Raw genomic sequence first — 27,921 nt, 5'->3', positions numbered from 1 at the left:
GTGCCACCAGAAAATTTGAAATTTTTTTTCTTTCACTTGCTCCTAAGTGACACGAAACTAAAAGCAATCAGACTCAAACGCTAAAACGTGTCACCTCAACACTCACACCTACACACAAACATTATCACGCAGAAACTCGAGCTAGTGGAACACATCTTCATTTATTCCTTCTGATCAATAAACAGAGCGAAGGTTTTCGGTCCTTCTTTTCAGAGGTCTGAAACAAAGCCTCCTGCCTCAGCGTCCTCCTCTCTTCACGCTTTACTTTCAAATCATTTGAATTTCCATCACGGGGAAAGTTTTACAAAGCAGAAATCTACATACACATCTCAGATTGAGCCAAATGACAAAAACCAACACCACAAACACCAGCCCACAACAACGTTTGACGACAAAGACATAAACGGGGATATAAAACATTGATTTCCACTGTTTGTTTGGGGTTTTTTTCATCTTTCTAGTTCCTCATAGAAGAAGAGAGTCCAGTGGCTTACTATGGGTCATTGATCTCATAAGAATAAAAAGCCTAGGCGGCACTGACGTGGCAGTCCCCAGTGTGAGAGCGGAGTTCAAATGAAATGCAAAAAGCAGAGCAGAGAAGAGCGGATTGTGTTTTTGACTTCTTCTTTTGAAAGGGCACTGAGGTTTGGCTCTCGCAGCAGCTGAAAGGTCCTGATGTGGAGGTTTCCCCCAACGCGTGCGATGTAGGTCTGAAGTTTCCAGGCAGAGAGATGTAGAATAAAGCCTCAAACTATGCTCAGACGCTACCTATTCCTAGGTCTGCTACAAATATGGGTTAAATGTGATTTTCAGAAATAATTTCCCTGGTTCAAAAGCGAAAAACACATCATTCTGGATTAGTCTGTAACATGAAGGTTTAAGCATTTTATCACAACTTTACAACTTTGTTACATGGCATAAAAAAAGACAGAACTTTACAAAACAAAACAATCAGCAGACGCTAAAACCCAAAATGAGCGAAAGCTTGAGCCTTGCTCAGTAATTTCTGTAGTTCTAACTGCTAAATCCAGTAAAGATACCTGTAAAGATTTAGAAAAAAAAAAGAAAAATTCACATTTTCTGTTGAATTCATAATCAGTTAGCTATTTTTATTGCTTGAATACATCCACACACACTGCTACAGTTTAAGTTGGTCTGACGTGACCTGGACATTATGGCTGCTAATGCTGGCCGACACAGTCAGTTCTCGATTCTGGAACGAAACTGCTCAGGGGAAACCTTTTAAGAGGGCGTTGAGTTAAGATAACTTTGTGGTATTTCTGAGTAGGGCTGCGACTAACTACCGTATCCCTTTGTTCTCAAACTGCTGATTACTGTGTCAGTTAATCGATTAATTGCTCAGTCTTGAAACATCAGGAAAAATTGTCGAGTTGTTTTGTTTGACCAAATGTCCAAATACCCAAAAGTATTTAGTTTACAATGATTTATGGAGAAGGAAAACAGGAAATCCTCTCATTTGAGCGCCTGGAAAATGACAAAATGCTTCCGTATTTTTGCTTCATTGAGTAATCGATTAATCGACCACTCGGTTCAGCTCTATTCGTGACTCTCTTCGACTACTGATGTGCTACATTTTAAAATGAACCACTCATCCCGTAATTGCTAGTTGTGGCGACAGGAGGCCGCTGTTATACAAAAGGTTCCCGTAGGTGTGCGTCGTCGTCGTCGTCCTCCTCCGTATCCGTCACCCGATCCGTGGATCCCTGTGTCCGAGTGAGGACCTACCTTTAATGCCCTCATTCCTCCACTTAAGTGCTTACACGGAGCATGTTCCTAAACTAACAGGTACAATGGCAGTAAATCTGAGGACGATGCTCCGCAGAGAAGCCATACGTTGCACAGAGACGGGGAGGAACGTGGGCAGCTAACTGTTGCTCCTGGCACCTCAGTAAAATAGTAGATGTGGCATTTATAGTTTGCTTCATCTGTGAGCCACACACACACACACACACACACACACTGATGACCAACTGCACGCGCACCATGCAGTGGTGTTCGGGAGCCATGTGGGGTTCAGTGTCTTGCCCAAGGACACTTCGGGACGTGGAGCGGAAGCGCGAGGGATGGACCCGTCCACCTCCTGAGCCACAGCCGCCCCGTTGGAGGAGATACCCCTCCATAGCAGCGGAGGGTGGGTGTCGGACTCCAGTTCCAACTGTGCCGCTTACTGTCCTGGAAGGAAGATCACTTTCTGTGTCCATGTTTTTGGGTTTTTTTTGTTTGTTTCTTTTTTTTATTTAGCTCCTGTCGGGGTTTTCTAGGAGCTGCTGTTGCTCACCGGAGGGATTAACCGTCGGTGTGCTAGTGACGAGGTGATTCTGTGGCTAACGCTGAAAGTGATGGTCCTCCCGCTCATGCTGGAAATTTCAATTTTGTTTTCTCGTGAAGGTTTTCACCCCAAAAATCACGTGTAACACACGACGGGTTGCTCAGAGAGGGGGGGGTCTTCCAGGTCATCGGGCAGTGAAGCTTTCTCAGCACTGGCTTTGTCTTTAAACACAGATGTGCTTCATTGTGACTGGTTTTGGACCCAAAGTGTAAATCAACATCAAGTCCTTCTTTTCAAGTGGTTTTAGTCGTGCGTCCAATAAAGTTTCTTTTTTTGTTGTTGTCTTGCTTCTGTCTTGGAGGATATTTTTCAGACTACCCTGTGGCGGAGACATGGGAAGATACATTTAGAAAGGGACATTACTGAGACATATACACACACACATATATAGATTTATCTGAAAAATAAAACACTTTACTGTTTCCTGTTGTGGCTCACGAATGACATACAACAAACTGATCGTTAATTGAATCCATGTAAACCAGGTTCTAAAGAGAAGCTGTGCTACATTCATTTTCTCAAGCATTAGTGTGTGTGTGTGTGTGTGTGTGTGTGTTTGCGAGCATGTTCCATTACTCACGTAGCTTATGAGGAATATTACAAGTGCCACCATCAGCACCGCTGTGGCGCAAATAACCAGGGAAGCATCTGTGATCAGCTCCTCTGTGAGTTGGTCGTCACAATCTGAACACGAAGACAAGAGATTAAAGTTGCTGAAGTCTGAACCTGCACCAAGTGAATCGCACACTGAGCCGCTCAAGCAACGAGGCCAATGTAGCTCAAGCGTTGACATCACATGGGCCGCTCTGCCGCTGCATTTGTGTTATCGATGTTTTTGTACATTTTCGGGGCTGTGGTATCGGCTGAGTTGAAATTTCACGAGATAAAGACTCGAGTGGGGAAAAAAGGGGCGTTGTGCATCTCAAATGATGTCGCACCGCATCTTATTCAGCCCCCGGCGTTGGTTGGACGGATGGGGTTAAATTTCACAGCTGCACAGCTGGGTTGAAGATGTTGCCAAAGCCAAAGGGTAAAGCCGGGACGGCAGAGCCAGGTCAACCCGGCGAATACCGACGCTCACTGACTGTATCCCGCTTTGTTTAAACTGAAATCTTAAAACAAAAGGTTGCGGTGTTTACGTGGACACGTGATGACTGGGAGCGAGAAAGAAAATAAAGGTCACACAGCACTTGGTTTCTGAGTCCAGAAGACCCGTGATTCAAATTTACGTCACTGACGAGCTCGAAACCCGTACCTGTCAGAGTGAGGCGGACCTGCCCCTCCCTGTTCTGCTCTCCCACAGGCGCCGCCAGGTGGCATATGTATACGCCGCTGTCGCTGCACGTCACGTTGGGCAGGAAGATGCTGCGGGACTCGCCCAGCAGCTCCACCTCTCGGTCCAGGCCGGTGTACCACCTCGTCGTGCCGTTGGGGAGGTCCCGGGTCAAAAGGCCGCTGAGGCGAGACATCGGGGGCTCCCTGACCTGCGGCATCGTCGGCACAGGGTGAGATGTACGCATCAGAACCACAGGCTTTAGATCAAGAACATGAGCTGGCACTACACAGTAACCGGACATCGGATAGAAGCACCGCTGATATCGACACTTACAGATACGTAGCCCCTCTACTACCGGACCCTTAATCCAACTACCAGTTCGCTTAGTATTGTCATGGGTAGCACTAGTACAAACAACGCTCCTACTTGGCCCCCATTTTTTGATCATTTAGTTTAGTTCTTTGTGCCCCAACGATAAATCGATTACCTGAAAAAGTCATTCGACACAAACTCATCAGAAAACATTTCGAGGACTGGAATTAGCTGGAAAATGTTCCGGCTCCACGCTACCTCCTGGTTCCGAGTCCTGTCTGACAGCAACCTGAATGTCTTTGGCTTTAGACTGAGATCACTTTGGACCCTGGGGGCTCGCTATGGCCGTTTCGTAGACCAAAAGATAACCGCTGCATCTGAAATGTAACCCACCGATCATTTGCACTTGCAGGCCCCGACGTGACGTACAACACCTTGTACTGCCCTTTCGACAGCTGCCATATGAACGAACGGGGGTCGAACAGTAGCTGTCGGCAGACGTCACTGCGTCAGTGTGACACCAACACGCGACGACGACCGGGCCGCGACAACGGCGCAGCCTCCATCCACTGACGGATGAAGGCCCACGAGACGCTGTTGAAAGCTCTGGAAAAACGCTGCTGATATGAGCCTGGGTTGAGATTATTTCTGTCAGGCCGCAGCATTCGGTCACTTTGAGATGATAACTGATTATTGATTTGAGTGATTCTCAAAGCAACGATACCAAAGAAATCTCTGGTTCCACTTTCTTAATTTGGAGGATTTGCGGTTTCAGTAATTTGGGGTTTTTGGCCTAGAGATCAAACGTGGGTTTGAGGAAACTCTAACAGATACTCTATAGTTAGTTGCATCCATTAATTACTACATTCGCTCGAAAATAAACAACAACAACATTTAAAAGTACATTTTGCTGCTGGTTTTCTATGTCTTGAGAAACACAAACAAAAAAGACCCAAACGTTGTTCTTTTAGAAAGATGTTTCCTGGAAACCCGAGCGGTCATTTGCGTTGAAAGCGAAGCGCCCCCGTGCGATGCCCCCCCCCCCCCTCAAAGAAGCTGGCGTTGTTACCTTGTACCACCTCAGGGCTCTGTACTCCACACCGGCCTTGTCCTCAGCGCCGCATGTCAGGGTGCAGTCGGCGCCGCGGACGGATCTGATCTCCGGCGCGTCGTCGATGGCCGCCGCGTCCACGCGCAGCCCCGCACCTGAGGGGCCCAATCAGCGCAGGTTAGTGGGGCACGTACAAGCACCGATACGGCGGGTCCCGGGTCCCGGGTCCCGATCGGAGCGCTGCCATTTCCCACGCTCTCGCGCCGTTTTCCCGGCATTGGGGACCGGCGAAGCCGTCAGATAACACGGAACTCGGAACACGGAACATTTACTATTTCATTTACGGCTCCTACCGTCTAACTGTCAGCCGGAAGGATGATCACCCTCAACGGGGCTGAGGTTAGATAGATAAATGGTTAAAACAATGAATGAATGAATGAATTAATACCTACAGAGTAACAGCAGGAGAGCGAGGTTCAGAGGATCCGGATACATGATGAGGATGTTGATGAGGATGCACCGAAGAAAGTTAAGAAGCTTTGGCAGACACAGACAGAGTGAAACTGACTTTATATCTGCGTTTATGAGATAAACCCCCACACACACACACGCGCGCGCACACACACACACACACACACACACACACACACACGCGCGCGCACACGGGGCAGCGGAGGCGGGGCGGAATCGAGAAAACCTACCTTAACTTTCCGAGACCGTGGGGGGAGCCACATGAGCAGTCTTGTCACATTTAGCCGGGCAGTTCAGTAACCGCTGCAGTTCGGCACGACGCGCCTGCCATAGCGTCGCGCCTGCCATAGCGTCCCCTGAACGGTTCCCGTTGGCAAACCGGCGCCACGGCGGCCGGTAGCCACGGTTCCCGTTGGCAAACCGGCGCCACGGCGGCCGGTAGCCACGGTTCCCGCTCAGGGGACGCTATGGCAGGCGCGTCGTGCCGAACTGCGTCCAAAAAGAAAATAATTTAAAAATCTGGCAATTCAGTGGCCGTTTGCTTATGGACACACACACACACACACACACACACACACACACACACACACACACACACACACACACACACACCTCGAAGACCAAACATTCAGGCATGTTCTGGACAGCTTGCTGTCACGATGGTCGAATCGGCGCTAGCCGTTATGCCGATGGCACTTGGCACCGAATTCTTTATTTATAAAAAAAAACGAACAATTGCTGGATGAAAGTCAGTTTGAATCGAGCCGAATGAAAGAACCGGGTATTGTAGAGGGAGAAGGTGTGTAAACGTCCCGCTTTACCCGCTGAAAACGCGGGCACCGAGAGCGGTAAAATTAAATCGACTGATATTTGAATGGGGTTCCGCATGACGTGGTACTTACTCTAATGGGTTTTGACCCCCGTCAACCAGCAGAGGCACACTTGTCTCACGCGTACCTGTGAAAGGAACGCGTGTGTCCCGGGGACACCTCATGCTATTGCTAACAGTACGGCTGTGCCATAATGTGTTATCTGGACGCGATAACAGTATTCGTCATGACGAGCCGCATGCGAGGTTAAAGCGCGTTTCTTCCCCGTACTTTCCCTGTGAGGGGTGGTTTCCAGTCTGGCAGGAGACACTGGTAACCGCAGCGCAACGAAGGGAATTCCCGTCACGTGGATGAGCCACGGCAGGAAGCGTCATATGCAGGTTCTCGCTATCTTTAATAAACACTGGGGTCAGGGGGAGAATGAGGAACCAGCTCTGGCCCAAGAAAAACGAAAACAAAAGCCCAAAACAAGTCAGCAAGCCCTGCATGTGAAGTCCAGAGATAAACAGCAAGTTTTTCCCGTCTTGTCCTCCTTCTCCTTCTCTTCCGCCTTCTCCCTCTTCTCCGTCCAAAACAGAAATTTAATTTCCAGATACGAGTTTGTGAGCTCGTGGTATTTGGCAGGTCTCGTCCATCCAACAGGTCCTGAGCAAAAAGATTAAAGCAGGAAAAAAAAAAATTCTGTTTAGGTCTAATTCTCACTCATCGATCCACAGAAGGCGGATGTGACTTTGGAGACAAGGATCCACTACCGCGGCCAATCAAATCAAACAAGATGGCGCCCGGGAAGCGGCGTGGGTCCTGCTCCGGCTGTTCCTGACTGTGTGATTTGTGAGGAGGGGGAAGCCCTTGTCCACTGAGGTCCGGGGGACCACGGACCAAACCTGCGGACAGTCATTTCTTCAGGGGGAAAGTAGCTCCAGCGAGAACCGTGGACACCGTCTTCTGTGGATTCTCCAGAGTGACGATGAGACGGTTTCCGGGAAGAGACGTCGCTGTGGAACTATCTCAACCACAAACTAAATTCCACCGACGTCCATTGTAACGGTGGAGGAGGCATTTCATCAATGGACGCACACCGAGCACTAAGGGGAGGCGAGAGCCTTTTCTTTCTTCTCTCCTTTCATCTGTTTTCTTCATTTTCGGTCGTTTGGGGTGAAGCGAGCCTTCCCATGAATCTGAGGTCCCAGAGGACCCCAGAGACCACAAGACCACACCACAGATACACGGGCTGATGCTCGAATACGCCTCAACGAACACTGAAAGTCGCGTCCGGTGTAAAAATAGACGCGTCTCTGCACTGTGGCCACCACGGCGTCGACAGAAACGTAGAGGCTGAGTCAAACACACAGCGTTCTCATTAGCGGGCTCAGGCTACTATCCGATGCTCTACTTCTCATTTAAGTCCCAAGCCGGCGGTAATCCCACCGCTGCCAATTTGCATTTCAGCAGCACAACTGAAAACTGCCTGCGAGACGATGGAAAAACCGGAATGTTTGTGCCAGTTATTACGGAAAAACCGTCCGGTGACCGCGGAGATGTTCTGAGCCAAACATGTCAACTTGTTGCTGGAGTCTGGCTCTAGCGCGGCCGAGGGGCGCGGAGCTTGTTCCGGGGGCGGCGCCGGAGGAAGGGTCGCCTTGTTTCTCAAATTGAAAGGGTTTACGCCACCGTCCACGTGATGCGGCGGGAGGGATGGTAATGGCGGGAAAGCTTCCCGTGTCTGCCACGTGCGAGCGCTCACGTCATCGGGCCGAAGCGGAGAGACGCAAACCTCCGCCGCGTTTCCTCAGAGGACCTCCCTCTACCCAGTAAAGCTCTGCGCCCGCTGAATATCAGCGTTTTCATTTAACAACAGGCTTCGCGCAAGTCGGATATTCGGAAAAACTTCGTCCTACCTGCACCCGGATGCTGCGTTGGCATCGGTCTGAACAGCTGAGGCCGGAACGACTTCGGTCCTGGGTGTTCGGGCTGACGAGGGAGAGGTCCCGACCCGTCGGCGAGGTACCTCTGCCGTTCGTCTTTTCCCCGCAGGGCCTGTTGGCCTGCTGCTGGCCGCGGCGGGAGCGCGTACGTGGCGGATGATCACCCTCTGCGATCGAAGTTGCCGTTGGACCAAACTACGAGCGACTGGCGGGCGTCCTCGCGAAAAGACACAACTGATGGTACTTGGATCTTCATTCGGATAAACCTCTGCGCTTTTTTCTTTTTCCTTCCTCTGACCTCAGAACCAAGTATTTTCTTCAGTGCCTCGCAATTTCCAAGGAGACTTGCTACTTAAAGTGTGTGAAGCTTTATTTATCAGACACCTGCAATTTTCATGCACATCGGTTTTTGTCTCCTATTGTTTAATCCTTTGCAAAGAAAAACCCAAAATGATTGTATTTTCTACTGTGAGACTCCACATGCTGCACCGCCTGCACTTCATCTCCACAGCCCTACAGTCTGCAAATAAAATAGAATCATTTTTATGTTCTGACACGAAGCACGAGGTAGTTACTCATCTACTGTCCCCCTTTTGGTATGAAATTCAACTTTACGTTGGGCAGAGACGACAAAATATTTTAAATGTCGTCCCGTAACATTTCCTCGCTGCTTATCGCTTTAACTCGCCATCTACAGGATAGAAGTGGTCTCGGGTTTTGCTCCCTGCCGAAGAGAAAATGAGTAAAAAACGGACGCAGAACGGCTAAGGAGAGACGCAGAGATGCAAAAGGAGCAGGGCCGGACACGAAATAACTAAACAGAGATGTGAAAACGAGTAAAACGAGACGCCACAAAGAGTCTCACTCATTCTGGGGGTCTTGCTCTTATATAGGAGGGCTGGGCGGCCTTTTACGTTTCCGAGCCCAGGAGCCTGATGTCTCATAATGCGTCCGTGCTCCGTGTCGGAGCTCCTGAGTCGACACGAAAACCCTCCTGTCGAAACGTCAGCACGAAAGATGGACGACTGCGTTAGAAAAAAATGAAGAGTGGACATTTAAATGGAAAATAAGTTTAAAAAAAAAACAAGGTAATTTGTTCTAATAACGTTCGACTGGCTCCTCCTCATTGGCCGAGGCTCATGGGTAATTGTAGCAACCGTCGGCGCCACACACCTTCGTGATCGCTTCACGATCCGATGATCCGTTGACGAGTCCCGTGTTTCTGCGTCAGGTAACATTGAGGAAAGAAAAATTAGGACTCAAAATGGGGAAAAAATACCAGCTCCCCTTCTCACTCTGACACTCAGTAAGTACAGATTGAAAAAAAAAAAAAAAAGATTTTAAGCCCAAAAAAATCCTTGTTTTTTTTAAACTAGAGTTGAGAAATGCTCTTGAGATCATGTTTTCTTGATTTTGATAGTTCAAATGAGCAGCAGCAACTTTTCAACTGTAATTTTTTGTTATGAAACCCTAGTTAGAAATACGGTTTTAACATCTTACCTATGTTTGGTCAAACGGTAACCTCAGGGACAGATGCTAAGAAGAAGAAGGAGAGATTTCTTAGTGTCACAGGACCAAAGGTAGAAGAAAGAAAAAGGGAAATTTTTTTTTTTTTTTTTTGAAAAATACAAAACTGACATGCAGAAAATTACAAACTTGTATTAAAATGCCTTAACATTGGCTACTTTTATGAGCCAATTAACAGGCGTAAGAAACTAAAACCTAAAGCCGGTATGAACCGGGACGATTTTTTTGATCCCGGTCAGCCAAAGATCCAAAATGTCCGTATCCATTCCAGTGTACATCTCCAACATTGCTGCTACAGGGAAAGTGTTGTGGGTCCCGTTTTCTCCGATTCCATATCGCCCCTGCTGTATTCCTTAGGAACGCAATTAACAAATGGAGCAAAGTCAACTGGGAAGATCTGTCCGACAGCTTTAAGGGGGCCGTTAAGATCCGGTACCGGCCCAAATGCACTCGAAGGGAGGTCAAAGAGCATCGGGCTGTGACCAGAGACGGGAGGGCTGTTCTCTGGACAGTCCCGCGCTAGAACCGCACTCATGACGCTGGATTTTCCCTGCATGTTAACAACACTATTTCTGCTACTTTTTGTTGAGAGGCTAAATCGGGCCGTAATATCCAGTCCCAGCGAGACGAATGGAAATTCTGAGCTGGTGATGAATTGAAAATATCTCATATATTTTTTTAATGGGTTTGTCATCTAGTGTTCGTTCATGTCAAGTTGGATTACGAACTGGAACTTTTTAACAAAGAAAAAAGAAAAAAAAAAGCATAAGCTATAATGATGCTCTTTCCTGCTTCATGACCATCTTGGACCTTTTAAGAGTGTTACGTGACCTTTGATGAAAAAGTGCGAGAGAAGGGTTATCTCCTTTTTTTCTTTTTTTCTGTTAGAATAGGCATACAATCATTCTCTGCATTATTCAGGATTGTGTCGACGCTGGACAGGTCACAATAATAGTGATAAAAAGCATTTAAAATAACTGACGGAGATGCTAAAGGGACATTTTCTCAGAAAGAGCTGAGTAAGAACAGAACATAGAACCAAAGTGCTACCATACAGACTATGCAGATGCTTTTGTTTTGTGGCTTGAGAACATGTATTTTAATGACTGCAGTGTGTTGTTGTGAAAACACTGCAAGTAATCTGAAGGACAGAACAGACTAATTTATCCAAGAATATTCATTTCAAATGACATGTAGCAGAGTAATTTTTAATATATTAGTGTTGGTCTTTACAGGTGCCATGCAAATGTTCTTTAAACTAATTTATAGTTTTGCACAATTTATTGCGAGAAATAATGAGTTCAAAAGGATTTTTCTGTTTGAGATTTTTCAGAAATTTCCACTGCAGCGTTTGTCACGCTTGAAACGTTTTCCGTTGAAACCAAAATGTTTTTAATTTGTCAAAAAAGTGGAAGTTAAAATTCAGAATTGTAGAACACGCAAGTTTCAAGGGTATTTTAACTGGAGTTTATTTACTCAGATATTCGACAAGCTCCGGGGGAAAATGCATCTGCTTGCAGTTATATTTTTAATAGTTTACAGTTCTGATAAGTCTGAAGGAAAAAGTCGTCTCTCATCAAACGGTTCTAGAAACACAGACAAACAATAATCAGATCACTGCTCTGCTGTGGCAGCCTGATAATCGCAGTGAATGTTTTTTTGTTTGAAAGCAATGTTGTTTGGACTTGCTTTGAAAAGTCTGAGACGTGGGTGAAGAGTCAGAAGCCTGAAACCAGGCTGTTTCTGTGATTTATCTTTACTAGTATATTATTTTCGAATCGAAAAGCACAAGCAGTCTTAAAAAATGTGACGACTGACAAACTGAAGACTCAGATTAAAAAAACATCAGTTTATCTGAAACATATTTCAGAGCACAGTACATGTATTTTAGATACTTTACAAAATATTTACATTGCATCTTTTATTTTTGTTTATTTTTATAGTGATTTGGGGTATCAGAGAAAACAAAAACTAAACCAAAGGACGGATTCAGTGAAGAATCATTTACTCTTTGTTTTTATCAAATTACAACACATTCGACCAAATTGTTCCCAGTAAAAACTGTAGCAGAGTTCAGATATTTACGAAGTATAAACCTCTACAATGTTGAATGTTCACTCGAAGCTTTGTCCGGCCCGGATGGAGAAGTCCTTGCTGGTCCGATTCCTGCACAGAGTGGGGCATTTCTCAGCGGAGCGCCCCATGGTAGTATACTTGGCTCGCTGACATTTTCAGGAGTCAGTGTTGTGATAGAATCAGACACAGCCTCTTAAAACCTTTGCCATAAACATATAAAGATTTTTTTAAAAAGTTAAACCCAGTTCTATTGTCAGCTGGAATATCACTGAAGATGAACCTTGAAGTTGCCACCTGGTGAATCTCAGACCCTCTAGCGGTGGTCTTTGTCGCTCGCGATCAGGTTCAGATTTTTGAACTGACAGGTCCTTTCACCAGACCCTGCTCCTTGCGCATCACCGGCGCATGAATGCTGCAGTCCCGCGCCTCGCAAAATCCCGGCACGCCTGCGATCCCGACCATACCCCGTGGACCCACCGCACCAGGGTAGCCACGGGGACCACGGGGACCCTCCATACCGTTTTTAGGCTCTGCTGGGTGACCCGGCAAACCTGGGGAGAGGAAATTATAACATGGTGACATCGAGCATGAACCCGTGGATTGTAACAAGTAGGAAATCCTAACCGTTCAGATTTTCCCAGTCAGGGAGGAAGCAGCAGCACCACTTGATCTGTGATCACAGATCTGGTCTCCAGCAGCTTCTCATCAGCGTACGGAGATGAACCCCAGGTCTAATGGGTTCGCGGAGCTGATGAGGTGACTGGGCTGTTTGCTTTTAAAAAACTCCGAAAGTTTTCCTCTTTTTTCCAGCGTTGTGCTGTGCTACTGCGATTAATCACTGATAAGTGAGAGTATGTTGTGACTGATCGATCAATAACCCGCTGTGCTGTCATTAGATGACCGTTTCATCACCTCGCTGTGCGATGTAGAATCTCTGCCCGTTTTTCATAAAGATTAATGAGCCCAGTATTGTATTTCATAAAACACGGTATTTTCTTCTGACATTAGCCGAGGCACTCTTCATTTCAAGTGAGAAAAACCCTGAACACTTTCGTACCTCTGAGGCCTTGCGGTCCATCGGGTCCCAGCAGGCCTGTACCGGGGTCACCTGCCACGCCTTTAGATCCCTTCTGACCTGTGGAGAAAAACAACAGCGCTGCTGAGAAAAGCTGTGATTCGCTTCCAACTTCTTTCTCTGCCGAACAGATGACGAGGTCGGAAGATGAGAGCACAGAGCCTGGTAGCTGTCGGGGGACTTACGACAATAAAATTTGGTATATGATAAATCTTGCCTCAAATTGTAAATTTGTGCCCACAGATGTCCTCAGATTTCTAATTCATGTGCTCAAGATTCTTACTGTGTTCTCTCAATTTAGTATTTCACACTCTTGAACCGTTCAACGATTTTTGCCCTTGAATGACTAAGCCATGGTCTCGAGTGACACAATGTGCCCTCCCTGCGGTCTGTAGGTTGAAGGTTGTTCTACACCTGGATCGCTGTAGTATATTCACGTATCTGAAGTCATAGTAGATATACTACTAGATAAGCAAAAGTGTAGTAAGTCAGGGAAACCCGTTGTGAGAAACGTCAGGGGCGACAAATGGGCAAAAGGCTTTTAATCTGAGCGAAGTCGGTCATTTGAGAAAAGGATTTTGCCTTTCAGAGGCGAGAATTGTTCATTAAAGGCGACAAATTTCGCCGTTCGGCAATTTGAGTGCACGAATAACAAAACAAAGAATAAAAAAGTGTACCAAGGACAAAGGTTAATAACTCGAGGGATTGATTTTTCAAAAACGTTCACCTGACACTCACCACGCTCAGTGCGCCTCCACTTTTGACCTGTTGCCCACAATCCTGCAGATAGAGGCTTCCTGACAATTTCATATGTCCACGTTAGTGTATAGTAAGTGGAGCTTTACCTCTGTCGCCCTGCGCTCCTTTCTGTCCCTCCAGTCCTCTGTCGCCTTGAACACCTCTGGCTCCTTTCACTCCAGCTTTTCCTGCTTTACCCTGGCGGAGGCAGAAATGCTGTCGAATTACTCCTCGATTCAGTTCAAAGAGAGCGGAGCAAATCACCAGTTGTCATAGTTTATAGGATAAAACAAATTTGTAAGTAAATTATTTTATTCACTCCTTCGGTTTTGCAGCATTTTATAGACAACAGACAAAGTGTAATCTTTTTTAACAGATTGTAAGTACATGTTTGCCACTGTGAAGCTGCTATGAACAGACTTTATTTCTTCATTTCTCCTCTTCCTCTTCGCTCTCTACTATCTGAAGCATTTCTGAGCTGTCTTTCTCACAGGCGGACCTTGCTCACCATAAACTGTGGTGAAACAAACACATTTTGCATGCGTGGGGGCAGAAAATCCAGATAAAAAGACGGCTACACATCAGTAAGGAAATGCTTACAAACTGAAAAGAATGAGCTTCAAATATTTGCCTCACTAAGTAAGTTTAGTGTCGAGAATTGGGGTGATTATAAAATCACCAGGGAGAAGACTGATTTGAACACATTCTCCCCCGGAGGAGTGGAGAATCTAACTAGCAACCCTCTCCACCATCAGTACTGGGAGGCAGGAGGGGGACTTACAGGTTTGCCTGGTGGTCCTGTTTGCCCTCGGTCCCCCGGGGGCCCGATGAGTGTCCGGTTGTTGATGGGGCAGCCCTGGGAGCACTTGGCGCGGATGGAGGCGGCGTACTGGGAGATCTGGGCCGTCACCACACCTCTGCAGAGCTGCAGGACCTGCTCATCAGTCAGACCAGGACCCTGCAGGACAGGAACCACTCAGGTTATCTTTCCTCCATCGCTGCTCCACAACACCAACTTTCACACGTAATTTCATCCTGTACTCAGTCTTGAAATCGGGTTTAAAAAACTGGAAAACTATGCAGGCGGACGCAGATATCTGACGAGTTTTATTTGCTTTACTTTCTTTTTTTTTTAGGTGAAAACATCAGCAACACATCAAGTGCCACTATTTGTCCTTTATCGGCAGTACGTACATATTTTATGGGTTTTAACACGTTATCATGCTGTTGTAAGCAGCTGTCAGTGTTTTATTCATGCATTTGTCAACAGCTGTGACTTGTAATAACATATGAAAATGTCTTCATAGGATAAGATGATTACTGTACGTTAATAAACACACATCTTGCAGTAAGGTTATTTCCTAAGCTTAGTCCTTCCCAGCCGAGCAACTTTAACGAGTCCTTTTAAAGTCACCAAAATACATTATGACAAAATAAAGCATACCCCTGTGCATATGGACATTTCTGCCGCGTTATCTTTATTATTTTCTGTGTTATATACCAAGACCAAGGAAAACGGCAAATTCTCACATTTAAGAACCTGGAGCCATCAAATGTTCTGTAATTTTTCATGAAAAATGGCTCTGATTATCAGACTAGTTGCGGATTAATTTTGCTTGGATCGACTGATCGATTAATCAACCCATTGTTGAAACTCTTATTGACATGGGGCTCTCCAGATTCAGCAGAATTTAAAGTTCAAGCGCTTTGCTGTTACTTTTTGCTCAAAGCTGAGGAATCAAAGTTGGCTTTTTTGAATTGCCAAGACAAAGCTCAGGTCCCATTTTATAGCTGTGATCTTGTTGAAAGATTATTTTAGGTCCATTTAAAAACTTCTGTGACTTTGAAAGACGCTCTAACCTGCTGATGGCATGTGGCATACTGATAAAATAGAGGAGCTCTGAGGGCCGTCCATTCATTCTCTTTAATTCCGGTTTATAAGCTCCGTAGTTATGCATATGGTCAACTACATGAACAACCAGACTGCAGACTCACAAAAGGACCTCGGACTCCTTTAGGTCCCGCTTGGCCTTTGACACCTGGGTCGCCGATCGGGCCGCGCTCTCCCCTGGTTCCTGGGATGCCGGGTGGGCCCACAGGGCCGGAGACACCGTTGAGACCGACCCCACCTTTCGGTCCACGCTGCCGGAAAAGAGGGACCAGATGAAGAGGCAAAAAATGTGAGAATTGGAGTCTGACCATGTTCACTTAATGACTTAAAATTGATTTGTTAAAGGCCAAAGTTCAACTTTATTCTACAGTTGAAATCTTTCTTATCAAAAGCTATTTTGGAGCCACAGTCATGAACCGGAGGTTTATCGCTGAATGTCTTCACACTTCAAAGAAGATTGGGAAAACTGGGATGTCTGCTGTTGTTTTAAAAACAGCTGTTTGTAGCACATGTTTGACATTTCTGAATTCCGTACTACAGATTATTTTGTGAAACCAGGCGTCAAATGGAGCCTGTTTTGGTTCAGAAACTCTTCAGCTGCGACATGAGGTGTGTGTGCGTGTCTGTATTTGTATTGTGTCAGGGGAAAAAAAAATGCAAATAAATACATAACCACCTGTCCTTTGTCTCCACGGCCACCCACGCCTCCCTGAGAGATAAGAAGGAGGAGGAACTAATCAGTGAGTAAATTTCAGCAGGTGTCGAAAGAGGAAGTGAACCAGAGAGTAAAGCACAGAGGACGGCAGTTTCATCACAACTGTAAACGGGTAAAATTACCTCTTCTCCTCTTCCCCCTTCAATGCCCTTCTTGCCTGCTGTACCCTGCAGGAAAACAAAAAACAAAAACAAACATGTGGTAAGAAAGGAAACTGTAATCATGGTCGGATGATTCCGACGAATCGGTCAGCTGGTAACAACAGCAGCAGCAGCAGCTGACCCATTCCTCGAGTCGCATAAGTTCACATGTTGAATAAAGGGCTGACTTGTAGTGGAAGGAGAAGAAGAAGTCAAGAAACAGATGAGCAGAAGGGAAACTCCTGTTTGTGGTTTATTTAGGTCAGGAAGTATTTTCATACACTGTATTGTTTTGAAGACGGCCTCTAACGATAACATGTATTTTTTGATACAACAACAATGGAACTGAAGTTTAACCTGTAGGATCCTCAGGCTGAGTTTAGGGCGGACAATAATCAACAGACATGAAGGATAACGTTCATGGCGTGGGATTCAGTGTGAATATTATTATGTTATTATTATTATTATTTTATTAACACTGCAAAGTTATGGCAGTTCCTCCACAGATCCTACGTCCCGTAAAGTCAACAATCTGTTCTTCTTAATGAGGCTGATGAGAAAAAGTGATGCGTTTGACAAGTGGCTGAGGTTTATCTGGCTGAAATGACCAGCAGACAGAAAAAGCTGCCCGAGTCTCTGACGAACGCGGAGTCATCCTCACGTTACTTTTTTTAACTTCGTTTCTAACCACAGAACACTCGACTTTTCTTTTTCTCGTGAGCTTCACACCATTTCAGCGGTTTTGTTAAAGATCTCACCTTCTCACCATCAGGTCCCGTCTCACCTTTGGCCCCCTGGAAGAAAAACAGACGGTCCGTCACTCATCTCATTAGCTACACACGCAACCTGAGGATAAATCTGGACTTGAACTTGAGTTTCCCAGGAGTGGAAATGCGAGAGAAACAATTGAGAAATTAAAAAAGGCCGATCAATGTCCAATGTTTTGCACTTAAACAATAACGCTAAGTTCTTAACACACGTCGGGACTCTAGAGGAACCAACACTTCAATAAAGACCCGGGATATTCATATGAGCTGTGTAGATAAAGAAAAGAATCATCTGAACTCACACAAGCATTGTGGTCACACAGATGTTTCTGTACACTGAATCAAACTTCTACCTTTGACTAAAGGCAGAGCATGTTTGTAATTTTCACGTCTTCACAGCTGACTTCAATGTTGACTATGCCTGGACCACCAGCCACCGTAGTTCTTCATTTAAGTGCCTGTATGTGTCATTGTGATATTTTTAACCTTGAGGTTATGAGAAACTACTTTCTGTGGTAGATTTACGACCAAAGCTGACTTTCCCAGAAATACATCTACAAATCTAAAAAAATTTGTTTATTTAAGTTATTTTATATTTTACTTCCACGTCAGGATTTTTTTTCCGCAGGATTTTCCTCTTTGGCCAGGGGTTGGCTGATCTGTGTCACAGTAGCTGGCTTGATTGCTCATGTCTGCAGCACAATGTTGCCAAGTTGGACACTTTATATACACATATGTACACATACACACACACACACATATGTGTGTGTGTGTGTGTGTATACAGTGCAGTGCATAAAATCCTTCAGATACAGCTCTGGAGTTTCTGTCAATGTTGACATTGACAGGAAAACTACACAAGTCCTCCGGTGAGCAGCAGGTCTGTGGATGGAAACTCCGTGTTGATGAGAGGGGTCAGAGGAGAACGACCGGACTGGCTGGACTTGACAGAGAGGCTGCGGTGACTCAGGTCACCGAGCTTCACGACTGTGGGGAGCGGAGAGGCGTCTCAACATGTGGAACCCTGAGGCAGATGGTCTCCGACAGCAGAAGACCGCGTCGGGTTCCAGTCCTGGCGGCCGGGAACAGAAACCTGAGGCCGCAGTGGTCACGGGCTGCACCAGAACTGGACGGTCGAAGGCTGGAGAAACGTAGCCTGGTCTGATGGATCTGGGTTTCTGCTGAGGCAGCAGATGGTAGAGTCAGAATTTAGCATCAGCAGCATGAGTCCATGGACCAGACCTGCCTTGTGTCAGAGTCCAGGTTGCTGCTGGTGGTTGTGTAACGGTGCGGGGAAGGTTTTCTTCTCAGCCTGTCTGAGTGTTGTCGTTGACCATGTGCTTCCCTTTACGGCCTCAGTTCACCATCTTCTAATGGCTGCTTCCGGCAGGATAACGCTCCATGTCACAAAGCAAAAGTCGTTTCAAACTGGTTTCATGGCCTTGACACTGAGTTCAGTGAACCCCTGTGGCCTCCCCAGTCACCAGATCTGGATCCAGTACAACCCCTTTGGGATGTGGTGAATGTGCAGCTGACAAATCAGCGGAAATGATGTGATGCAATCATGTCAACATGGAGCAGAATCTCAGAGGAAAGTTTCCAACATCTGGTGGAATCCAGGCCACGAGGCCACGAGGCCACGAGGTCCTGAGGCGGATTTAAGAGCAAAGGGAGGAACCACCCAGGGTCAGCGTGGTGTTCCTAATAAAGTGATCAGTGAGTGTATATAATGTATGTGTACACAGTATGTAGGTGTACATGGCACTATAAGTGAACCCATCCACAACTCGTTTTGTCGTGCTTCAAACCACCATTTCAACGTGTGAAATAAAACCCTTTACCCTGATTCTGTGTGTAGTTCAGGTTTGAGCCTTGAGCTGAAAAAGATGACCAAAAGTTGTTTTGTTCAGGTTACAGCTTAGATTGTGTGATTTAGTTTCAGAATAGATTCAAGTTCTTCTCTTTGGACAGAGTTAAGAACCACATGATGTCTGTTATTTAACAAATGATGGATATCAGCTCGATAAATTGATTACTGATCCGCAGGTTAAATTGGATTGTTTTTTGTATTGTACTCTGAGTGTTGTGTGTACACACTTTGTGGCCCTGCAGGCCCTTCAGTCCAGGCTTCCCTGGTACTCCGGCATCTCCTTGCTCTCCTTCAGACCCCTGTTGGACAAACAGACAAAAAAAAAAAAAATCAATCAATCACTACTTTTCTGTCCCTTACTTTATTCTCTCTGTCTTTCTTTAACTCTTCTTGTTTTATAGACCTGTTGGCCGAATATATATACAGTGGTTAATTTCCTCTCTTTCTCTTGAGTGTAATTGTAAACAAAACCAAAATAAAAATCTCATAAGTATTTAAAAAAAACAAACAAAAGAAATCTTGTTCTCTTAGATACAAGTGAGCGAAAACAGAGAAACTGTAACATCAAAGTAAAAGAACTCTAAAACTCTGCTTTTCAAAACCCTTCACCGGGGAAAAGCCTGGAATCTCCAAAAGGTATGAAAAACAGCTGTTTTTGATGCGATGCTCAGGCAGTCTGACGTTTTGATTCAGGTAGTTAGTTACTTAGTTTTCACTTGACAGTGATGAGATGGGACTTGCAAAAATAAAAGTAATAGTTTGTTTATTGTTTGGTTTTTTTGTTTCAGTGGTTTAATTTTCAGAGTTGGTTTACCTCAACTAACTTCAAAATCCTGCCAACGAGAATCAGTTCTTTTCCCATCCTCTGCATCCATCTGCTGCGGACGACCCCAAGGTTCCACTCTAGGCCCAATCAAATGTTTAATATATGTTTCCCTTGAGCTCTATCTGTAGAAAATTCATCTCCACCATAGTTATATGCAGACAAGGCTCAGCTACAGTTCCTGTTAAAACCTGGTGATCCGTGCTGCTTTAACTCCCCGCTGAACAGCACTGAGAATATTAAATCCTGGATTGCAAAAAGCTAAATGAGGGTAAAACCGAGGCCCCAATCCTCTGCCCCACATACTCTTCCAGTGCCCCAATGAATATTCTTGGGCTTCTGTCTTAAAATTTAAATGCAAGATATCCAGGTGTTATCTTTGATTCCGGTTGAAAATTTGAGCTGGCAAAATTACATTCATGCATATTTAAGGATTTAAGGATTTGGAGACCATAGTACATGCTTTAATATCTTCTGGTCTTGACTATTGCCTTTCTTCCTATGTAGGATTCAGTCGGTCAACCTTATCTTGACTGCCGTTGTTCTGAAACGGAAGTTACTTTATATTTTACTTCCACATCAGGATTTATTTTCAGCTGGATTTTCCTTGTCGGCTTGTGATTGGCTATGTGTGTCTGATTGCTCATGTCTGAGGCACGTTGTTTCGGCCTGACCTAGCTCCGTATTGAGGACTGGGTATGAAAACGTCATGCAGGACCCCGGAACTGGGTATTCAATGTCATACTGAATCAAAAAAAAAAAAAAAAGATATATTATACACCATATAATACGTATTATTCAGTTGTACTTTAGGCTGCATTTTCTGTATCAACAGAAAGTTACGCAACCGAAATCTTGATGGATGTTTTTGAAGTTAAACTACACAACTGCTCTTTCAGAAACATTTCCCTACTGAATCGGCTCTCGGCAGAGACAAACACTTGAACTGTTCTCTGTTCTCCCAAAATATCGTGTAATCACAAGGACTTCCCCCTTTCTCCTTTTTCTAGAAGAGGCTTCACGATAAAGCAGATACACTGATGAAACTCCCCGGCTTCCTGTTTTTTTTTTTCCACTTCCCCTTGAATTCATGTCAGCTAGTTGGATTCTCATGTACACGCACAGGCTCTATCCAAATGTCAGGACTCTCCTGACTTTTGTAAACTGCTAGAGATTTAGTGATACACTTCCATTGAGCCGTGGGACTTGCCGCAACTGAGACAGATTTTAAAAAAAAGGGGGGGGGGGGGGCAAGAGAAGTTGAGATATCCTGACTTTTAGTCCCTTATATGGGTCAAACTCTAGAAGAGTCACCAGGCCAAGAGTACCCAAGCGATATGACCTGAGTCATTTTCTCAGATTTGATTACGCTCCTCCAGTGACCTAGGAGACATTATAAAAAATGGACAGTTTCTATAATCACTGGACAAACTGCCTCCCAGTTGCATTCACAGATTTGGCATCTTACTTCCCGGGACTGACTCAGCAGGTACACCCACTCCATTTCCTCCCCTTGGACTTTTTCAGGAATCAAACCTGCGACTTTAGAGCTAAAGGATGGTTTATTTAACCAGTGGATCCCACTGCTCACTCACCACAGCGCCCACTCTGCCGCGAGGACCCATCACACCAAGATCCCCTTTACTGCCCTGCAACAGTAAAACAGATATTATGACAATGAGTAGAAGTTTCGCACTCTGTTTTTAAAACCAAGCCCTGTATTCTCTGACGTTTTTGTTTTTTTTAAGCAGTCATTTTGGCTTGTCATGGAGAGAAAACCGCAGGAGTTACTAGTAACATTGATGGAGCCAGCAGGCCCCAGGGCCCTGAAACCGATCCAGCTAAATGGAACCCAGCCATTGCTAATTTTCTTATTTTTACCTTACCTTTATAACTTTTCTCCTGCCATGACATGTAAAAATTTTTGCGGTGAAAGAGAGAACATAATTTCATTTTTAACTTTTGTGTTGGGCCTTGGGTGTTTTTACAGGAATCGTGTGTTATTGGTGAAGTGTGCGTTTTACTGTTCGGAGTAACTTATCAAATAATTTCCCATGTCGTGACTCGTTTTGTTGGACTGTGCTAGGCGGAGGGTACAATGGTGGAATGGGTGAGGTCGTGTCAGGTGTCCAGAGGTCCTGGTTGACTGGTTTCCTGTCCATACAAAGCTATGTGATTTACATGAAATTTTCCTGGTTAAGTCATCAGTACAAACACTGGGACACTGAGCTGGGGGAAAAAAAAAAAAAAAAAATCAGTAAACTGAAACTGACCCTGAGTGGATCCCAGTAAGGAACATCCAATCACAGGGCTTCAGATTCGTTTGCTGTGTGTCTAATGGTGATCGCCAATTTGACAGTTTTCTTTTGGATGAGTTCAGCAGCTATGGTTCGGTGTTGTCTGTGTTCTCCATAGCAGTGACCGCTGAGGCTCCTGGGTGCTGTAGTATTCACCGCCATTCCTCATAGTTCATTACAGAACAGACAAATTCTCAAACCCACAATGAAACATGTAGAACGGATGGCTGCTACACAACTGTACAGCATTGCTAAATCATCCAGGAGAACATCAAGATTATGACGAATAATGAACTTTCACATGCAAATTAACAGTGGGGCTGTGGCTCTACAGACTTTGGTACCTGATACAAAAATTTAATTAACTCAATAACAGACTTAAACTGAAGGAAAACTGAGGTAAAAATAAGCTTAAATTAACGTGGTGGTGACAAGGGAACTAAATATAAGTATTTGTAGTTGCCACTGAAATTTTCAGGCCAAACCAAAATAAAGTGTTCAGTAAACCTCTGTATACATTAATAAAGGTTCAGCACTTTCGCATTGGGGATAAATAAAGTAGTCCATCTATGTATCTCTCTATGCTGTGTTGATGCCATTGGAGGTAGGAGCCATTGTGTTCGTTACCTTGACACCAAACAGTCCAGGCTCTCCCTCCACCCCTGGGACTCCTATAGGACCCTGAGGAGACAAACGGCAGGGATAAAGGGAAGTTTGCAGATTTAGGATAAATACAGACGACGGGACAGTTTGCAGAGATTTGTAACTCTCAATCTAACCCACTCACATCTTCTCCGGGGTCACCGTCATTGCCCGACTGGCCGTCGTAACCTTGAGTGCCCTGAGAGAAAAGGAGGGAAAAAAAGGATGTTAGCAGAGAGAGACTGTCGTCGATATACAGAGAACAGACGGGTGCAGGAGTCCAGGTGACCAGGTGAGAGCATGCTACCAACAAAACCAGCACAATTAAGTCCTCAATCATCATCGGTAAAACCACTCCAAGTCAAACATCCCGAAAATAAATCCCAGAAAATTAGAATTCCAACTATCTAGTGCCCTGAGTTGAAACTGTATGGCTGAAGCTTTCAAAACTGTTTGCCAACACAACTCCGAATTTGGTTGATCTTTTAAATCCCTTGTGAAGTGAAAATGCCGAGCATTTGCTGGTCCCAGCTTCTCAGAACTGAGGATTCACTTGTTTTCTGTGTTTTACATCACAGTCAGTGGAATATTTTTGGATTTTGGACAGTTGTCAGGACAAAACCCAACTATCTAAGGACATAATATTGGATCTGCAGGGACGTGAAGGGCATTTGCCACTAATTTCTGACTAAACAATAATACTTTATTTAAAAGAGAGAGAAAAAAGAGAGAGAGAGAGATTCACCCTACTCCTGACATAAACTAAAGTGTCGGTGTGTCCATGAAACATCATGCCTTTCTCTATTTACTTTTATTTTCTTTCGCTTTATTGATCTGTGGCCGAACACCAGCAACCTTTATCCCAGTGTTGCTGCAGTTTTGGGTCAATTTTTGAGTGAAGGAAAACTCAGTGCTTAAACATTATCAGAAGTTCCTGTCAGACATGGAAAAGACAACTTTAGGAGCACTGTACCTACATTATACATTTAGAATAATGAAATAAAAGTGTGAACATGTTTCAGGTAAGCATTTCTATAAATGGTCCGACAAACACGTCACAACAATTTTGAAAAAGTCAGATGAAGGTGCTTTTCTTTTTTCCCCGCAGGGCTCCAAGAAACTTCAGAAACTAATCCATGTGCTATAATCATCCAGTTCATGCATCACTGGTCCACATGGCAATCTGCCATGACACCTTAAATAACAAAGTGATCATACTTTTGGTTTCCACTTGATTTCTCTGATAACACCTCAGTCTGACATTCTGAGACTTTCCCTTTCTTTTTTCTCTTCTTTTCTTTCTTTTGACTTTCATTTTCCCACACTTCAGTTAGCACAGTCTAATTGGGGAATTGGTCCAATAAAGGAAAAGCAAAACTAGAAAAACAAGAAAACTCTTACAGCAATTTTGGTAATTTTCCAACTAGAAATGAAAGTTTCATGGGGAAATTCTGTATTGGGAGAGATGAGGTATGGGAGTCCTTCAAATGTGCTAGAGGAGTAATTTAAAAACTGACGGGTGGTGACCTACCATGTGGGTCAACCAGCACTGTAGCACAGAATTACCGGGCAGATGCTCGTCACAAAATAGTTACTTCCCCTACAATCACAACTTCAGAGGTGTTGGTAGGTCTATATAAGTCTTGAGCTCTGTCCGACAAACTGACACACTCACAGACCCTCAGACTGTAACTACAGCCTTGGGGCAGTTTCAGTCTTTCCCCCCTTGAATGGACTGTTACAGTATGGAATTACTCACTGGGCAACTAAACTACTGAAACTGAAACTGAGGCTGATGAGATTAGTTAGTTAGATAGACAGAGCTTAGTCACTCACTGACACAAGAAACCCAGACATACGCCTACACGCTGTGGTATGTAAACGGAGGATAATCTCACAGAGACATCAGTGAACAGTTAAACTAAAATGCAGGAGCTTAATCATCTGTGTGTTTGTACCTTTGGTCCACTGGGTCCAAAGCCACCTGGCTGTCCAGGATAACCCTGCAGAGGACAAAGAGGAAATCGTCAGAAAAGCGTGCTTACTTGAATCTGCCGAGATTAAAAGCACGAGGCGAGCTCATTAAAAACCTTCAACCGAGGAGTAGTTATTAAAGTCACGCTGGCTGAATCTTATTTTAGGAGTTCTGCATTTTCAGAGCTTCCAGTCCACTGTGACAGGAGGAGTTTGAGTGATGTAACCCGCTGTGACATTCATGGAATAAAAACTGAAAGAAAACTTAACCGCATCAAGAGTGATATGTCATGTGCCCGGTATTATTTACTTCGCTGTTAGTCATAACGCAGGAAACGACAAAGGAGAAAATGTGTTTGTTCATGCCAACAATTTGACTTCAACCGGGAGTAAAGACTTAATTCTTAGTAAAAATGAATCAAACACATTAATCCTGAAAAAAAAAGTACTTAGGGTGTCGAGCGGTTTAATCTCTTTTGAAAAAAAAAAGTCTCTCCTCTTCTGAAACTACACATGAATGCGCTGAAAAAGCCAGATATTCGAGTTTTCCACGAGCGCTTAAACGCAGCACGCATTAGCTCATCAGAGACCGTGAAAAAGAGTCTCAAAACACCAACACACGCAATGTAACCTGGTCCCCACCTGTCCGGCGGTCTGTGCGCACACTTTTAACAATCTGTGGATAAATGCAAAAGAACTTCACAATATTTTTGGGTATTATATGACCATACGACCTTCTAGCCACTAGATTGGAGACAAAACAACCAATCACCGGGTCAAGTTCTCTAACTGGCTAAAATTTCGGCAAACTGTGACGCTCCTTCAGGCAGATTCGAGACACAATGCCATCAAAGTTGAGAAACTCTGAACCTAAAATGGATGAATCACCTTTGCAGCTCTGTTTTTCCAGTGCGTAATGTGCAATCCTTTAGATAAAAGTCTTAACGCTCAGTTACTCCTGTAGAGAGTTTTGCCATTATCAGCCTTTTCATATCTCAAAAGAGGAGAGACTTAGGAAAAAGCGGCTGATCCTGGGCAGAAACCGCAGCCAAATGTGAGTGATCCCGAACGGAACAAAAATTCAGAGCTTCAGATTATCTCGGTGAGAAGAGATGATGATGATGATGAGCGAGGATCTTTCTTACAGTGTAGCCTCTCTCGCCGACGTCACCGGGAAACCCGGGTGCTCCGATCTGACCCTGCGGGGGAAGAGGGGACAGTTAGAGGGTCGTCAAGTCCGCCATGACGTCCATCGGCCACTGCTGGTCAGCAGAAGGGACTGCGACAGCTATGACTACGAAGCGCAGGAAAGTTCTACTGAAGATGTAGCACATCACAAAGGCAAGTAGTGGAATAAAACTAATAGTGTGGAGTCCGAACAATATTCACATGCACAACAGGGGAAACTGCACGTACTGCAAATGCTCTTTTCAGAGACTTTGACTGTTTTATTTCCCTACCTTCTGTCCATCCTGTCCCTGTGAACCCTCTTGGCCTTCATTGCCACGAGACCCCTGAACAGAAAACACACAGTGAGCAGGGTTAGAAATGAGGGAATGAGGAAAAAGGGCCAAAACAAATGATTAAAAAAAAAATAAAACGAACAAACTAGGAAGCTGATTTAGGGTTAACAAATTCAAAAACACAAAAACACACTGAAACACGAACATGAACCTGAAACCCACAAAGGAAAAGGTTTTAAAATTGTTGCAACTTATAATGAGTGGATGACAGCAACATATTCGGCTTTCTGTGTTTCCCATTAAAACTTTAAAAACGCTCTTTAAATTCAACAAAAAGTTGAGATTGAAACAAAACAACAAAAAGTCCTTTACACCATTGAGAAGAATTCAATCTAATAAAACATGTGAATTTAATACTTTGTTTAAAATCTTTTTATGGTAACAACATACAGGTTTTTTTGTATTTTTTTTTTTGTAATTGTGTGTGCGTGTGTGTACACGTTTAATTTGCTTCTTTACCTTGATACCTGTACCTCCATCTGTTCCCGGAGGCCCAGCGTCGCCACGAGGGCCCTGAAATAATACAAATAAATAAATAACGAAAAATAATGAAGTCTGTGTTTGTCAGTGTAACGCTGACTTTACAGTCAACAATTAAACTGATAAGAACAACGGTGAAGATATACAATAATATGAAACCTGGCTGGATACTGAAGCCTAAAACAAACATTGGATAAACACTGTAGAAATGTCGTGTTCTGTTTATGGCGTTGCAGTTTGCTGACCACCTAAATTGTATACGTTTGGTGAAACTGGAATTGTAAAATGCAAGTACAACCAAAAAGATAAATACATAAATAAATAACTGCAGCTTCAGCCAGTGGTTCAGTCATTGAGTAATTGACTACTCTCACGGGTCACACATAGTGTAACGGCCTTAGCAGTCGACGGCCGGGTGTTTACGCCGAACACCAAATTCTCAACCATCACTTTTCCATCCGATTATTGTTGATGTGACGGAGACGACTCGGTTGGCGGAGGCGCCAGAACTCTGGATGCTTTCCGACCTTATCAAACACACAGAGTGGTTGTCGGTTTCGCTGACGCTTACTCCTCCTCCCCTTCTTCATCTGCACCTGCCTCTAAACATTTACTTGATGAAAAATGTCTTAGTGGGAATTAAAAAAAGAACATTTTTGTATCGCTAGTTTGGTACTGTGGAAGCCAAGAACAACCATTGTTTCAATGATTTTATTTCACCACATTTTCTCGAGATAACTGCGTAATTATGCAGAGAAGATCCTTTGCTTTTATCGAGATAATTACTTTGGTATCACGTGAAAACGTCTCTGTCATTCAGAGATAACGAGATAATTAATGCATGATCCCGAGATAATGGGGAAAAAAACAATAATTATTGCAACTACGGCCCTTCTCAGCCCCGGTAACTGGCCCCCGGTTTAAATCCTGAAATGGTTTTTAAGGGCCCGTTTCCAAGATTCAGATGAATGACTTTTTGAATTGAGAATCAAACACTGTATCTACATATAAAATGTCAAAGAGGTCTTCAAAATATTGAGTAACCCAGTTCGCATCTGAAATACTAAAATTAATACCCAGCTCTTTCAGCATTTTCATTTTTTAAAATCACATTGAATACTTAACTGATACCTTTAAAATGAACTGGTAAAGTGATTAATTTTGCTTGT

At 44.4% G+C, this 27,921-nt stretch overlaps 2 protein-coding genes across 2 annotated transcripts in view; both read right to left on the bottom strand.

Moving 5' to 3' along the window:
* Positions 1 to 166: 166 nt before the first annotated feature.
* On the bottom strand, positions 167 to 5,795 carry cd83 (CD83 molecule). The gene is made up of 6 exons (XM_040118532.1): positions 5,691 to 5,795; positions 5,442 to 5,526; positions 5,008 to 5,144; positions 3,606 to 3,834; positions 2,931 to 3,034; positions 167 to 2,669 (listed from the first exon to the last, which is right to left on the bottom strand). The coding sequence occupies exons 1-6, from the start codon at positions 5,721 to 5,723 to the stop codon at positions 2,514 to 2,516; spliced, it is 744 nt and encodes a 247-aa protein (XP_039974466.1). The 5' UTR covers positions 5,724 to 5,795; the 3' UTR covers positions 167 to 2,513.
* A 5,825-nt stretch (positions 5,796 to 11,620) lies between these two features.
* zgc:113232 (uncharacterized protein LOC541546 homolog) overlaps positions 11,621 to 27,921 on the bottom strand; it is a 28,983-nt gene continuing 12,682 nt past the window's right edge. Inside the window, exons 11-26 of the mRNA XM_040116822.1 lie at positions 26,732 to 26,785; positions 26,210 to 26,263; positions 25,895 to 25,948; positions 24,734 to 24,778; positions 22,921 to 22,974; positions 22,761 to 22,814; positions 21,432 to 21,485; positions 19,241 to 19,312; positions 17,136 to 17,171; positions 16,360 to 16,404; positions 16,199 to 16,231; positions 15,627 to 15,773; positions 14,413 to 14,589; positions 13,739 to 13,829; positions 12,876 to 12,953; positions 11,621 to 12,369 (exon numbers count right to left, since the gene is read on the bottom strand). Coding sequence (XP_039972756.1) covers positions 12,164 to 12,369; positions 12,876 to 12,953; positions 13,739 to 13,829; positions 14,413 to 14,589; positions 15,627 to 15,773; positions 16,199 to 16,231; positions 16,360 to 16,404; positions 17,136 to 17,171; positions 19,241 to 19,312; positions 21,432 to 21,485; positions 22,761 to 22,814; positions 22,921 to 22,974; positions 24,734 to 24,778; positions 25,895 to 25,948; positions 26,210 to 26,263; positions 26,732 to 26,785 — 1,254 coding nt within the window. The 3' untranslated portion in view covers positions 11,621 to 12,163. The remainder of the gene's footprint in view (positions 12,370 to 12,875; positions 12,954 to 13,738; positions 13,830 to 14,412; positions 14,590 to 15,626; positions 15,774 to 16,198; positions 16,232 to 16,359; positions 16,405 to 17,135; positions 17,172 to 19,240; positions 19,313 to 21,431; positions 21,486 to 22,760; positions 22,815 to 22,920; positions 22,975 to 24,733; positions 24,779 to 25,894; positions 25,949 to 26,209; positions 26,264 to 26,731; positions 26,786 to 27,921) is intronic.

Source organism: Xiphias gladius, chromosome 22 (genome assembly GCF_016859285.1).
Source record: "Xiphias gladius isolate SHS-SW01 ecotype Sanya breed wild chromosome 22, ASM1685928v1, whole genome shotgun sequence".
In the NCBI taxonomy this organism is placed as follows: Eukaryota; Metazoa; Chordata; class Actinopteri; order Istiophoriformes; family Xiphiidae; genus Xiphias; species Xiphias gladius.
This window is presented reverse-complemented; position numbering and strand designations above follow the sequence as displayed.